The sequence below is a fragment of the Hirundo rustica genome, chromosome 7 (assembly GCF_015227805.2).
Source record: "Hirundo rustica isolate bHirRus1 chromosome 7, bHirRus1.pri.v3, whole genome shotgun sequence".
Classification (NCBI taxonomy): domain Eukaryota; kingdom Metazoa; phylum Chordata; class Aves; order Passeriformes; family Hirundinidae; genus Hirundo; species Hirundo rustica.
In genome coordinates, this window is record NC_053456.1 from 22,855,091 (window position 1) to 22,870,425 (window position 15,335).

At 37.0% G+C, this 15,335-nt stretch overlaps 1 protein-coding gene across 1 annotated transcript in view; it reads right to left on the minus strand.

The window, feature by feature from the left end:
* Positions 1 to 15,335, minus strand: part of TTN (titin) — a 242,806-nt gene that overhangs the window by 81,648 nt on the left and 145,823 nt on the right. The window contains 29 exon segments of the mRNA XM_040069199.1: positions 124 to 310; positions 426 to 722; positions 816 to 1,103; positions 1,202 to 1,323; positions 1,410 to 1,587; positions 1,695 to 1,842; positions 1,978 to 2,129; positions 2,388 to 2,672; positions 3,200 to 3,314; positions 3,397 to 3,584; positions 3,939 to 4,241; positions 4,360 to 4,662; positions 4,857 to 5,126; positions 5,755 to 6,021; positions 6,117 to 6,241; positions 6,345 to 6,753; positions 6,845 to 7,123; positions 7,209 to 7,475; positions 7,622 to 7,888; positions 7,991 to 8,159; positions 8,292 to 8,389; positions 8,538 to 8,804; positions 9,698 to 9,821; positions 11,751 to 11,893; positions 12,649 to 12,775; positions 13,714 to 13,853; positions 13,940 to 14,206; positions 14,631 to 14,897; positions 14,987 to 15,253. Coding sequence (XP_039925133.1) covers positions 124 to 310; positions 426 to 722; positions 816 to 1,103; positions 1,202 to 1,323; positions 1,410 to 1,587; positions 1,695 to 1,842; positions 1,978 to 2,129; positions 2,388 to 2,672; positions 3,200 to 3,314; positions 3,397 to 3,584; positions 3,939 to 4,241; positions 4,360 to 4,662; positions 4,857 to 5,126; positions 5,755 to 6,021; positions 6,117 to 6,241; positions 6,345 to 6,753; positions 6,845 to 7,123; positions 7,209 to 7,475; positions 7,622 to 7,888; positions 7,991 to 8,159; positions 8,292 to 8,389; positions 8,538 to 8,804; positions 9,698 to 9,821; positions 11,751 to 11,893; positions 12,649 to 12,775; positions 13,714 to 13,853; positions 13,940 to 14,206; positions 14,631 to 14,897; positions 14,987 to 15,253 — 6,319 coding nt within the window.

A 15,335-nucleotide genomic window follows, 5' to 3' on the forward strand; every position in this document is an offset into this window, starting at 1 on the left:
TAGTTGGATCAACACTTATGGAATCTAGGAAAAAATAAGAAAAATTTAGAACTTATTTAAAAGCTACTGTCACATTTTTATGTCCCTGTGACCTATTTCACCCTAATCTGACTATAGTCTTACTTGAATGTTGTATCTTTCACTGGCATTTTATTGCATTTTATCCATTTATCCTGCTCAGGATCATATCTTTCAACCCAGTAGCCAGTTATGGGGCTGCCACCATCTTCATCTGGTTCATTCCATGTTAAAGTGACTGAATCTTTAGTGACCTCTGTAGGCTTGAGACCTGTTGGAGGGCCTGGTGGATCTGTATAAATTAATTAAGAAACAAACAAAAAACCCAAAACCATGAGACAGTTTTTTTTTTTTCCCCCTTCCTGTTAAAATACTGTAATGATTTATTATTAATTTAATTAACTAACCAAATGAATATTTGGCAATGATGGGGCTACACTGTGCTGGCTCCCCAACACCGTACATGTTTTCAGCACTGACTCGAAACACATATTCTTTATGAGGAGTTAAATTGGTAGCTCTGAATTTTGTATCTTTAATAGTTGATGACAACTTGTCCCATATTTCACTGTCTGTAGCTCTTTTCTCAAGGACGTAGTTTGTAATTTTAGAACCCCCATCATCTCGTGGAGGATTCCAGGTTAGAAGGCAGGATTCGTTTGTGATTTCTGATACATCAAATGCAGCTGGTGGACCAGGTTTATCTGTAGAGGACAAGACGTGAATGTTAATTTTCTGCTAGCATACCTTGGTACATTACTAATGATTTATATAAAGTACATAAAGTACATGCGTACCAAGAACATTAACTTCAACAACAGCAGTAGCACGTCCGCTGGAATTTACAGCTTCTATAATATAGGTTCCACTGTCACTCCTCTTGCTGTCTGTAATAGTGACTGTAGAATGATTAGGCTGGCTTTCAATGGTGATTCTGTTGTCAGGTCTCAAAATTTTGTCAGCCTTGGTCCAAGTAATCTGGGGCTCAGGCCTTCCAGTTACTTTTGCTGGCAGCTCAATTTTAGTTCCAGCTTTCACAGTAAGTCCAGCAAGAAGCTTCACGTCTAAGAAAATTTCTGGAGCCTCTGGTTTAGGAGAGAATGAAAATGTTGTTAGAGAAACAGTATTTCAGAGTCTGATAAAAATAAAGCAGCTATGGCAATTTAGCAAGTGAAGTAGTTACCTTTTACATCAATGGCCTGAATATCATCAGTTGGCTTACTTGGCCTACTTGCTCCCATTCTGTTCAAAGCCTTAACCCGATAAGCATACCACTCTCCTTCCTTGAGCTTTGTTACTTCCATTCTATTAAAAAGAAAAAACAAATATTTACAGTGGTGAGGATAGCACAATTAGTTAAGAAGGTATATCTACCGTGTCAATTTACTTACTTTGTTTCAATAACAGGCTCCCCACATATCTCCCACTTATCTGTGCCACGTTGGGATTTTTCCACCAGATAACCCTTAATGCGTGCACCACCATCATATTTGGGAGGCTCCCATGTTAGGAAGATTCCTTTTGATGTTGGATTTCTCCATTTAACATTTTCTGGTGGATCAGGTACCGCTATTAAAAATTAAAAACATATGGGGTCTTAGAAACCAGTCTAAGAAAAATATATTATTCTTATATCTTATTTTGAAGAAAATCAGCAAAATTTCAAATATGCTCACTTGCTGGTATTGACATATTTACAGGTTCATCAATATAGGCAGGTTCTCCAGGGCCACATTTATTGCATGCAGAAACTCTAAATAAATATTCTTTCCCTTGGACAAGGTCAGGTACAGTGAACTCTTGGTCAACAATATGATCCATAACCTAAAGAGAAGAAAGGTTTCAACGTGTTTTTAAAATTTATTTCGCAAGAGTGATTACAAAAATGAGACACAAACTCAGTAGTACACGTGAAAATAATATAGCAATACAAATTTAAATGAGAAAGAATGAACTCACTTTGCTCCATGTTTTCCGGCTTACTTCACGTTTTTCAATTATATAGCCAGTAACTGGACTTCCACCATCATCTTCTGGAGGTTCCCATGCGAGCTGCACTGTACTCTTGAGTACTTCTAAAACATTGAGTTCTCTTGGTGCACTTGGACAAGCTAGAAGTCACAGAAATTGCATTATTTTGTAACTGGTGTTTGATAGATGATCTCTATAAAGTATCTACCAGAAGACTTTGTCTTGTTAAGTTACATATTGAAAACTAGAAAATAGGTTTTTTAGGAGGGATTTCTAGTTTTTAGTTATGTTTTAATATACTTGGTTGGATGTTGTGAGATTACACATCATTAACCTATCTAGATTTTAGCACGACAAATATGGAATGTTATTGCTAAAATATATACATGTTCACTTACCAATGACATTAACATTAATTTCTCCCGAAACAGATGACACAGGGTTTTCCAGTGTTAAGTAATAAATTCCCTTGTCTGGGCGCTCACTCGGAGTAATTACAAGTTCTGCAAAGGAGGCAGTGGTCTTCATTTTCACACGATCGCCCTCTTCTAAGACTTGGTCACCAAAAGACCATGTGGCAGTTGGCACAGGGTACCCAGTGATGGGAACACGGATCTTGATTGGCTCTGGTACAATTACTTCCAGCCCATCCTTAAATGCACTTAGGTCCATTGTAGGTTCAACTGGAAAAAAAATGTAACGTGTTGAGAGGCTGAGTCTGATTGTATCTCAGCCTGCAGGTCCAGCCTGCTGTATCTCAGCCTGTCTAGACCTAGCTTTGTCTTATGACTCCCTGCCTCTCCTGCCTAAATGTTTTGGGTTTTTTCAAAAATATCTGACATGGTAAGAGAGATTAGTATTACCAAGTATGACATCTAATTTACTTTTCAATGTAAAAGCTTTGCATTCTTTAAGGGGGTTTTTTTAGGGAAAAAAACCCCTTTCTTTCCTTCTGTTACCTCTCACTTTCCACGAAAGTAGGTCAGGAGACAGAATGTCATGCCTTGCTTCTCAGGCAACCTAACAAGCCTCTATCTCATAGTACAGATAATTATCTGCAGAATTCGTAATGGAGGAGAAAGAGCTCATGATCTCAAATGTGTAAGGTATGCCAGTTATCTGGTGAAAAATACACATATTACCCACAAGATGCACTTTAATTGTGTGCCTTATCTGATTAATTGTTTTTAAGAAATAGCACATGGCTTACCAAAAGTATCATCTGCAGTTAATGGTCCAATAGCCTCTGCTGGATCAGACACACCAGCTGCATTTTCTGCTGAGACTCTGTAGTAATAACTGGATCCTTGTTTTAATCCAGTTACCTAAAACATACAAACAATCATTTAATACCTCATATTAAAGATGATCTACACATTTTACCAGCTGATGAAGAGAACATTGTACCTTAAAAGTAAGAGCAGGTACTAGTTTTGGGTTACAACGAATCCACTTGTCTGTTCCTTCTTCTTGCCTTTCAATAATATAGCCTAAAATTGGACTTCCTCCATCTTCAAGAGGGGGTTCCCATGTGAGCTGAACTGATGACTTCGTTTGATCTGAATGCTCAAGGTTAATGGGAGGACTTGGTCTCTCTGAAAAAAATAAGAGACAAATTGATTTGTATAACTGATAAAGGAGCACGGTGCTGTAAATTAACTGTTTCTATCTTACAGTACGGTTTTTAAAGCTTTTGCATAGTTTTTTTTACACTGATTTTTTTAAGTGAGGTTGCATCCTAACCTCAGAGAAAAAATATTTGCAGTCCTTATGAAACCAAGGGTAGTAAGGTACTCCTGCTATGTTTGAAGGACAAAAGTAGGGAAAATCTAACTCTACATAGTATTTGCAGCATACACATTTGTCAATTGAACTTTTCTGCACACATAGCATCCAAAATGCTCCTGTCTCATAATGCAATCATAATTATTCAGGCTTTACATACTCACCGATCGGGTCCATGATTTTTACTGCACGTGTAGCAGGACTTGGTTTCCCAACTCCAACCATGTTTTGAGCTCTTACTCTGAAGAAATATTCTTCATTTTCCACAACATCAGTCAGGACAGCTGACAGTTCATCAGCTCCTGTGGTCATAGTTGGCTCCCATCTGATGGTAGCTCTGTTACGCAGTTCAATAACGTAACCAGTAATTGGGGATCCTCCATCATCCTCAGGTGGTTCCCAGCTAAGTGTGGCTCCAAACCTGTTCACATCAGTAACTTCCACATTCTGAGGAGGACCAGGAACATCTGCATTTTATTTTAGGAGGAAAAAGGAAAAAGAAGGTATGTAGGTTTTACCTTGTTAGAATTTTACTGCTTTTTTATGCAGCCATCAAACATTGAGTTTTTCATTACTTCTGCTCACCAAATTTGCTCTTAGCTTCCACAGGTGTGTCTGTTTCCACTGGCTCACCAGTGCCCACTCTGTTCCGTGCACTAACACGGAAGAGGTACTCAACTCCTCCTTTCTGAAGTCCAGTAACAGTGTATTCACAATTTTCAGCACGATCTGTGACCACAATCCAGGTCTTACGCTTGATATCACGTCTTTCAACAACGTAGCCTATGATTTTACTTCCACCATCACTTTCTGGCTCTTGCCATGCGAGACCAACTTCACCATCATAAGTTTCTGTGACTTCCAAGTTTCTTACTGGACCTGGAACATCTATTAAAGATATGACAATACTTCAGGGCATTGCATCGATTTTTTTCTCTGTGGCTAGAGAAGAGGAGTCTGAGGGGAGACCTCAATATGATCTACAGCTTTCCCATGAGTGGAAGCAGAGGTTTCCCCCTCAATAGAGGCTTTTTACTCTGTGAAATAATGCTAAGCAAGGTTTTAATAATACGAGTACTTACCAATGACCTCTACATTGATGAATGCTTCTGCCTGGCCATGTTTGTTTCGAAGCACAACCTTGTACCTGCCCTTATCTGATTTCTTTGCTTCATAGATTTTGAAGGTAGTGCAGTCAGTTGTTGTATCAACAGTTGTTGTGGGCAGACTTTCCCCTGCTTTCAACCATTCAGCTTCTGCTCTTGGGTAGGCATCATATGGAACAGTCATAGTTAAAGGTTTCCCAACATCAACCACAAGGTTTTGATCACCAGTCTTGATTTTAGGTGCAGCTAAGAAGGATGAATGTGAAAAGTCAGTACTTGCATTTATATATATATAAAATTGATGTGTTAGCGCAGTCAGCAAAGAAGCTAACACAGAAAAGTAAAAGGAGCTGCTGTGTAAACTCTAAGGAAATCTTTCATATACTCATTGGACAACTCCAAAGAAAGAAACACAGGTTGGTTGGTATGTACTGTGTCCTCCTATAAAATCGGGAAAGGAGTTGCTTTTAGAGAACTAATTTAATTATTTTGTAATATGGACAAATTAGGAATTGTATGTCTAATATGACTTAAATGAGTAGGCCAAATAATTTTCTTATTTTTAGTGACTTAATTAGAAGCTCAAAGCTCTTTTAAGCTTAAATCTTGCTCTTTGGTACATACACGTTGGAAACCGTCGTGTTTTCCACAACAGCTGGATCATCATGGTATAACAAAAAAGGTTTGTTGTTTAAATTCATATTCGTATTCATATAGTTTAACAGACTTGTTAAACAAACTTCAAACAGTTGAACACTTTTCTCTGATTGCGCATTCATTTTAGTTCGCTTTTTGAAAGAGCAAAAATCAATTTAGGTAAACTATATTCACTAATCTAAGATTTTATAAAAGAAACACAAAGCAAGTGACTTACCAGCTAATTCAAGCTTAGCTCTAGCTTCCTTATCTTTGGCGATAAATCTGTATTCCCCTTGGTCACGGGGTTTTATGTCACACACCTGCAGCCTGTGGACCTTTCCTTCACTCATCATCTGATGTTTGTCACCTTGGATGATAATCATGTTGTTTCTCAACCACTTGACCTCCACACCATCTTTGTTCAACTCAGCCATGAAGATGACATCTGCACCAGGAGCTTCATAAATATCTTGTGGTGGTCGAATAATCTCAACAGGGATTTCTGAAATAAACATTTATTTATTTGGTGTTACCTGTTTATTTTTTCTATGATTATTAAATAATGTAGAAATTAATCCCACCCAATTTTACACATACCTTCAACAAAAAGTCTCGCTCTAGATCTCCTGTCATCCACTCCACAGGAATATTCACACTCATCATCTAGTCTGCAATCTTTTATGATTAATCTGTGCAGATTTCCATCCTTTTCAAACTGGTATCTTTATAGGGGAGAAAAATAAGCAGCCTTTTAGTTTCCAGACAAAGAAATAAAGTAAAACAAGCATGTTTAGCACATTCAGAATAATAATAAAATGCATATACTTTTTGCCTTCTTTGATTTCTCTTCCATTTCTGTACCATTTCACACTGACTTTCTCTTTGGAAAGCTGGCATGTAAAGACAGCATCATCAAATTCAGTGACAGTCTGGTCCTGAAGATGTTCAGTGAAGTCTGCTGGTGCTTCTGTGATGAGAAGCTCTGCAACTGATTTGTCTTGTCCAGCAGTAACAGTGTATTCACCTTCATCTACAAACCCACAGTCTTTAATGATCAATGAGTGCTTAAATTTATCAATTTTGTACAAAATGCGCCTGTCAAATGTGATTTCTTCTCCATTCTTTGTCCATTTGAGAGTTGCATTAAGGCGATTGACTTTGCACCAGAATGTGACAGTTTTCTTTTCCATGGTCTCAATATCTTCAAGGGGCTCAACAATTCTGAGATCCTCCTCTGTTACGACAAAAAAGCAGACATTTTTACATCCTCATATCAAATTGAATGCAAATGATGAAACCATTTTAATTTAGTGAAAGTTATTTACCTAATACTTTTAAGGCAGCAGAGCTTTTAACGTGTTCACCTCTCTGGTTTGTCAGTGAGATGGTGTAGGTAGCTTGATCTTTCAACTCTGCATCTCTGATTCTGAGAGTGTAGACTACACCCTTCTGAACAATAATGTACTTTGCACTATCAAATATTGCCTCGTCATTTTTGTACCACTTCTCTTTGGCACCTTCTTTATTGACTTCACAGTTGAAGATAATTTCTTGACACTCATTAACTTCTTGGTCCTTAAGAGGAGTTATAATCTTGAGTTTTTCTGAAATTGAGAAAACAGAAGAAATAGGACATCATGTAGTATAAAGAATGCAACAAAATAAGCACATTGAAAAAATAAAGCTTACCAATCACTGCTAAGTGTGCTGTAGCTTTAGCTTCACCAACCATGACAGTATACATTCCTGTGTCTCCTAGAATAGAGTCTTTAACCACAAGTGTTCTCTTTTTGCCATCTGAAATGATGTCGTACTTATCACCAGGCTCCAGGACTGTGTTATCCCTCAGCCACTGTACTGTAATGGCTTCTTTGGATACTGAACAGACAAATTCAGCTTTTTCTCCCTCAAGCACCTCAAGGTTTTGTGGTCTAGTAAGAAATTCTGCTGCAAGTTCTGAAAGAAAACATTTTTTGTAGAGATATATATTATTTTTCATTTGTGAATGGAATAGACCAAGTTGTGTATTATTACTGATTTTTAAATGTTGTTTGTTTTTTTTTTTTCCTCAGGATACAAGGCCACCAAAGTAGCACTCTTACCATGTACAGTAAGTTTTCCTGTTGTACTAGAGCTTGGGAGCTTGCAAGTGTATTTGGCAGCATCTTCAGGATGAGCATTATGTATAACAAGAATTCTCTTTCTACCATCGGAAATGTGTTCAAATCTACCACCATCAGGCACCTCTTCATCTCCTTTAAGCCAAGTAACTTCAGCATTAGGCTTTGAAACTTCACAGATCAATTTTACAGTGTCATTTTCATTTACTTCGAGATCAGGAAGATTTTTTGTGAAAACAGCCTCTTCCTCTGCAAAAAGAATTGCAAAAGATGATTAAAGCTTGCCATGAAAAACCCCCACTCTGACATTTCTTATTGTTCACGTATTAGATTCTAAAACACTGTGTTTACCTATCACTGTAAGTAGGCCAGAAGTTCGAGCTGTTTTTGCTTCACAGGAATATTCAGCTTCATCATCAAAGACACATTTATTGATGACAAGAATGTGTTCTGCACCTTTAGAAATTATGTCATACTTTTTGCCTTTTCTAATTTCCATGCCATCCTTAAACCACTTCACCTGTTTGAGAACAAATTAACATGCTTATTAACACGCCCATCATAGATAACAGTGTGTTCTTTTATAGCAATAAAACAAAGTTTTCCCCTCTAGCTGAAGGAGTTACTGACATTAAAAAATGTCACTACGGACCTTGACATTTGGACGAGAAATTTCGCATTCAAACCGAGCAGATTCTTTTTCTTTAACCTCAAGGTCAGTTAGAGGTTTCAGGAAGTCAACACGAATAGCTGTAAGAGATTATAAAATTTTTAGTAGAGGGAAGTCTATGCTAGAGAAGTAAAAAGTTGCCAACACTGATACTACTGCCAGTCACAGACACTAGTACACTGCCTTTACAGCACCTAGACATTTTGTAGAAAACTGTGAATTACTCACGCTCCACATTGAGAAAACATGATGTCTTAAAATCCTTAGCATCACAGGTGTATGTTTTTGCATCATCCAGTGTGCAGCCATGGATGATGAGTTTTCTGACCCTGCCATCAGAAATGATATCATACTTCTTTGATTTGTGAATTTCTTCTCCATTTTTGAACCATTTAACTTTTGCATTTTCCCTGGAAACTTCACATTCCAGTACTGCAGTGGCCTCCTCTTCAACGGTCTGGTCCTCAAGTGGTTTAGTAAATTCAACTGGGGGTTCTAAAAGAAACAGATACGCTTTTGATAGCGAAGATCTAAATTATAGCCAGTCTTCTACTTGTACAGAACTATCCCATACTGTTTACTAATTTTCCTTGACTAAATAATCAAAAAGGCTCTTAGATTTCCCTACTGAAAGTTTCTTAAAACATTTTTTAATACACAGACATTTTTTGTTAATTCAGGTGATTTCCTCATTTTCAGTCTACTGTAAGACCAGACGGAATGATATCCTTGTCTATAGGGTTTTTAATTAAAAATCATCACAAAGCCTTGAAACTCAATTTCTTTAGCTGAGCCATACCCATGTAATCTCAGTGACTCTAAAGTTATACCGTGAACTTAGAGAATGTGTGGAAATTTTTTTTTTTTTTTTTTTTTTTTTTTTTTTTTTTTTTCATTGAAATACTGGATCAGTGTGTGCAGTTCCTTTACTTCTTAATGATAAAAGTATCATTAAGCTTGCAAGCAGTACAAGTAGGTATACAATGTTATGTTGTCCCTTGACTGATGGTGCAGTTACACTTTCACAGGTTTCTGGATATTCAAAAGAACAGAAAAAGCCACTGGGAGACACAAAGGCTGGTATTCCTGGGTTCTCTTGAGGACAACTGAATGTTCAAGTCTGCAGCAAAGACCTGGAATTCCTAATGAACTGGTTCATCTCCCAGATTTGACTCATTTCCAGTGTGTTCCCTTGTTCAGCTCCTCTGTGAAGTGCAGAGATTTTAAGTAGGTGGCTTTTTTAATCAGGGAAGTAAACCCACCAGTTGAATATTGTATATATGATTCCACTCATTTGAGAAATAGTATGTATTAGCTTCCTCTTCCAGCATGAATCACGAATGGACCATTAATGCTGATTATGGTTTAACTAAAAATGACTGACTTACCTTTCACAAAAAGATTTGCTTGAGTTCTGAAATCTTTTGCTGTCAGTGATACCTCTCCTGCATCTGTTAACTTGACGTCTCTAAGAATAAGTGTGTGAATTCTCCCTTCAGCACGGGTCACAACCTTACAAAATACATAAAAACCCTTTGTGAACATCTAAAACAAGTATTTAAGAAATATTTCAAGAAATAGCATGCTATTTATGGTTTGTGGAGTTTGGTTGTCCACTTTCATGTGAAATTTTGACAACTTCCTTTGGTGATATGGTTTGATCCTCAGTTTTGAGGATTTGGGGGCTGACTTGAGGTGGTGTCTATTCTGAATAAATACAAAAATTAAGCAAATTTGTGGGAAAAATTAGAATTACTGCTGGCTGCATGTAAAGTAAAAACTTCTGCAGCTATAAAAAGATTTGGTGTCCCCCACATACACTTCCCTGGAAATGTCAGTTTGATTTTCTGTTATTAAAATTTGGTAAAAAATGCTGCCTAAAAGACTAGCTTCTGTGATGGCCTATTGCAGAAACTACTTTGCAATCACAGTAACAAAAAAAAATCACTTCAATGAATAAAGGTTATAAATGTTCAGCTGAATGCCAGTCACAGAGGTAATAAAACTGCTTGAATTAGCAACAGCTAAAATGAAACACTCGTACACTTCGATTCTTAATGGCAGTTGTAAATGTGTTTCAAGAGGTTATTTTAAATGGATAGAAAGCTATGCATTGAGTAAATATATGGTTTACTCTCAATTTCATCTTGATAAAGTTTCAGCTGTTCAAATTACAGTTTTGACTGTATATGTTAACTACATGAAATCTGACTTTTTAAAACATAATTAAAATGATAGCTCAGATAGAAAAGACTAAAATAATGTTCCATTATACAGAATTCCAAACATATAATATTTTTCTTGCCAGGCAATCGTAACCATCAATCCACTGCACTCAACAGCTGATCAATAGCTTTTCACATTTTTATTCTGAAACTCAGAAGTAATTATCCTGATTTATTTCATGACTCATTTGCTGAGTTTCAACTTCATTTAACTTTGTTTAAATACTGTAATAGGGTCCCTTATCATCATGATTTGTTTTGATTTTCTAATTTCTACATCCTATTTCTTTTAATAAATAGTTTTTATTTATGCACATTTCTTAAAGCTCAGAAGGATCTAGCAAAACCTGAAAAAAAAATGCTAAAAATTGTATTTAAAGGAAATAACAGTCTGTACCAAAGTATTATTAGCAGCATTATTACAGGTTCTGAAACTTTGCTAGGTCACACAATGCCTTGAAAATTTATTTTGCATTAGGTTTTCAACTTTTATTTGAATTTGCATTATTTTTTTAGGCCTAGTATGCAAAAAAAAGAAGTCTTAGAACCAGTAATATCCATTTCCATTTCTTAATGCATTAATTTACGTTTATTTATTTATTTTCCCTACCATTAATTTTAAACATTAAATTGATTGCATTCCAGGCTGCTCAAATCTCAGAGTTAAGAGCCAGCACTTGATGAAGGGTTAAAAATAGCTAGTGAGAAGTGCTTGACAAGCAAATCTGCCCAGAGAGTTATCTGGAGAGCCAGAACAAATGCCTGAAATGGAATCTGAATCCTCTTAATCCCCTTATATGTTGAATTGGACTGCAACTCCGCATTCAGGAGAAAAAAAAGGCTTTTCCTGATTGCACATTTCAAAATCCTCTCACTGTAACCAGAGGTAACCTGAGCAAAAATTATTCAGTATCCTTGTGGTTGAGCCTCCAACAGAATCAGGTATAAAATCACTGCTGTAATGATTGATATTTTGCAACCTTAGTTTCCCTTTGTATGACAAATAATTGTACTGTCCTAGAATACTGGAATTTCTGGGAAAAACTGTTGTATCTGATTTAGGGATGATTTAGCATTTGATACAGCAGTACTACAATACTGCTGTGCCTTAGTACTTCAACTTGCAGAGAATAAATAAGAAATAAAGAAGGGAAAGGGACTTGAAAGAGAAGGAGGAGGAGGAAACATGAAAAAAAGTAAAGTTTAGTTTCTTTACCTTGTCACTGGGCTCCAGTTTCTTTCCTTTCAGGAACCATTCTACTGGGATTCCCTCATAAGAGAGTTCACAATCGAAGGTTGCTGATTCCCCAGCTGTCACTGTTACATCCTTGAGGGGTCTCAGCAAGCCAATTACTCGAGCTTGGTAAGGAGAAGACATAATTTTTAGATTAGTCACTTCTACCCAAGAGAGAGCTTCTGCCCTTACGTACTAATCTCCATGGTGGCTTCCCTCAAGAGAGCCAGACATCGCAATGCTGCTCTTTACATTCCCTAAATAGAAGAGGCCACCCTGGGTTCTTGGGGGAGGGCTGGTCACCTACAATTTCCTATTTGCAGAGAGTGTTTCTTTAAATTTAACAAGGTCAGCAGGAAAGTTGCTCTGCATCTGTCTCCTTGCCAAGCCTTGCATGCCTGTTGCTAGATAAGGCATGTGTTTCCAAAATAGCGAGGGCTAGGATTGGAGTGGGAAACAAGTCGTCTTCAACCGTGTAGTCTGTCCCTGTCCATCAAGCTCTTAACCCTATCTCCAGATATCACTGTTATCCTATCCTCTCCAGTTAACATGACACTTTGATGCAGCAGAGCCTTTGCTTTCAATATTTGATTTCATAACAGCATATATGATGCCATACCATGAAGCAGCCTTCAAGGCTATCTCCTTTAATTTTACTTCTCCTATACGAGTAAATGATATATAAGGTTAAAGAACACATAGGACCTTACTTAACGAAAAAAATTAAGACAACCTGAGTAACTAATCCCTGAGTTGCTGTTCTGGAAAGGTTTGCTGTGGGTTCAATACAGGATAGAGATTTGCCACCCATTCCAAAGAGGCAGTGAATACCATGTTTTCACTTAATGAATCAATTAATTTCAGTTTAAAAGACACTTACGTTTCACTCGAAGGTGAGCACCAGACTTGGCATTTGCTGCTTGGAAATCTACTCCACCAGCTTGATCTAAGCGTACATTGTACAGTGTAAGGAAGTGCTTTTTTCCTTCCTCCTTGATTTCACATTCCTTCAAAAACAGAATTAAAATATTTTTTTCAGTATCTTGTTTGTACTACTCACTCAAAGAGCCCCTGCTTCTCATACCATGCATCTGTTTTCTTCTACTCCACTCACATCTCTTAGGCCCACATGAAATATACCTTATAAATGTTCATTCATAGGCCTTTCCTTTCTCTTCTTAATACAGTTGGCTTCCTCTTGGAAAGAAAGGGCTAGAGGCAACACACTTCTGTGCTGAGTAGCCAATGTATTAATATATATGTAGACCAGTCAGAGGCCTCGTTCCCCCAAGGGAACTAGAAATTTCTAAGCTTGTGCTGTGACCTTTTCTCAGGAAGAACTTTCCTTCTTTTATCCAGACAGTGATCTTCATGTATCTTCCAATCTTTGTATATTATTCACATTTGTATTATTCACATTACATAGAAGCCAAATTATTGCCAATTGTGATTGTATTGTTTCTTTATTTTCCAGATCCTTCCAGCAAGGAGTTTAGAATATTTGATTAAGCTCTCTACCATTTTGCACCTATTTTAACTGTCACAGAAATGAAAAGGGGTTTGGAAATGTGATCTACATCTATTTAACCCAAATATAACTCAAAACCCACAGGAAAAAGCATGCAATCTAAAGTTTGCATTTTTAAATGCCATTATGTTTAAGTGAATTCCACAAGGTCTTTACACTTTGGATACATGATTTTTAGGTATTGTTAGCAAGGCAGAATGTATCATTTTATGTAAAAATAATTTATTATTTTGGTTTACATTTGTACTACATTTAAATCATTTTTAATGAAAAAAACCCCATTATTTTTAATATAGTGACTCTTCCTGAAAGCAGAAAGAGACCAAACTTAGTTTCTGCAGTCACCTTCTCCCTCATACTCCAACTCTCTGCAAATGTTGAGACACACAAAAAAAATATCATGAAATATTTTCTTACAGATGATTCAGTCAGGGGTTCTCCTTTTAGCTTCCAATTGCCATGGACACCTTCCTCAGAGATTTCAATATCAAAACGGGCAGTCTCTGTCTCAATCACCTCCACACTGTAGAGTGGTCGTACAATCTCAATATCCCGGTCTGGAGAAGAAAAACACGATTTACTCTCTTAGCCTCTACCAGATGCCAAAAGATCTCTACAGAGCAGCCCACTGAAATAACCATACCTTCAATATCAAGTTTAGCAGAGGTTTGATCAGTACCACAGTCACAAGTGTACTGTCCAATGTCTTTCTTCAAAGCTTTCTTGAGAATAAGGATTCTCTTTTTACCATCAGCCTTAATAACGACATTCTTTGATGCAGTAATTGGATTGCCATCCTTCATCCATTTCACTGGGGCATCTGCTTTGCTGATTTCACATTGTAAGATTACTTCATCTTTCTCCACAGCAGTGTAATCTTGCAGCTTCCCAGTGAAATAAGGGTCTCCCTCTGCAAGCAAAAATTAAGACATATTTCAGTCTGAAGTTTTAGTCTTCCAGAAAGAACAACTAGTTTCTATCATACAATAGATTTCCTGTTTACACCCTGAAAGAAGGACTAAACATAGTCCTTTTTCAGAGTTCTGTTACAAAAAAGAAAACAATAAACACCTAAGAAATTATCCAGGGCATTACTAATATTACTGATAATATTCTTTTGATGCTCTAGGAGTTTTAGAGCATTGTTTTAACTTGGCAACTCTGCATGAAATTTTAAAGTTATTCTAATCATCCTTCGTGAATAGGTAAATGGGGAACCAAGGAAGAAAAACAGTTTGTTAGATTTTCAAAATCGTAATTTAGATTTAGGCCAACCCCAAGGGTAAAACTCTTCTGATAATATACGTCGGGTAAATTCTTTTGAGTATTCTTACCAAGAACAGTGAGTTTAGCTTCTGAGGATTTGCCCATAGCTTCCACTTTTATCTGAGAAGTATCATCGATAGTAAGATCTTTGATTGTGAGTGTATGGAATTTGCCATCATCTGTCATTGAAACCACTTTGCTGGTATGTAATCGTTGGTCATTCTTGAACCAGACCACAGTGATATTTTCATGGGAGAGTTCCACAGTGAACTCTGCAGTTTCTCGCTCTTTCTTTGTTACGTCCTTGAGAGGAGTGATGAATTTCAGGCGGATACCTGTGGCAACGTAATGTCATAATGTTATCAATATAAACTATGCAAGTATATGATGCAGAACTTTCCCAGAAAGACAACATCTAACAAACCTTCAATAATGAGCTTGGCACTTGTTCTTTTATCCTCAGCTTCAAATGTGTATTTTACTTCATCCTCAAAGGCAACAGATTTAATAATCAGAGCATGCTTTGTTCCGTCTGCAATAATTTCAAATTTTTCATCAGGAGTGATCTCTTCTGTTCCTTTCAACCAGCGGAAAGTCTTGGGTTCTCTGGATACCTCACATTCAAACTTAGCTTCATCCTTCTCAAAGACCTTCACATCACTTAGTGGAGTGATAAAGATAAGAGGCAGTTCTGAAATCAAAGAAGAGCTCTTTTAGATCAGTTCATACCACGCTTTCTGACACTAGATTCGCTCTCATGCCCTGAAATACAC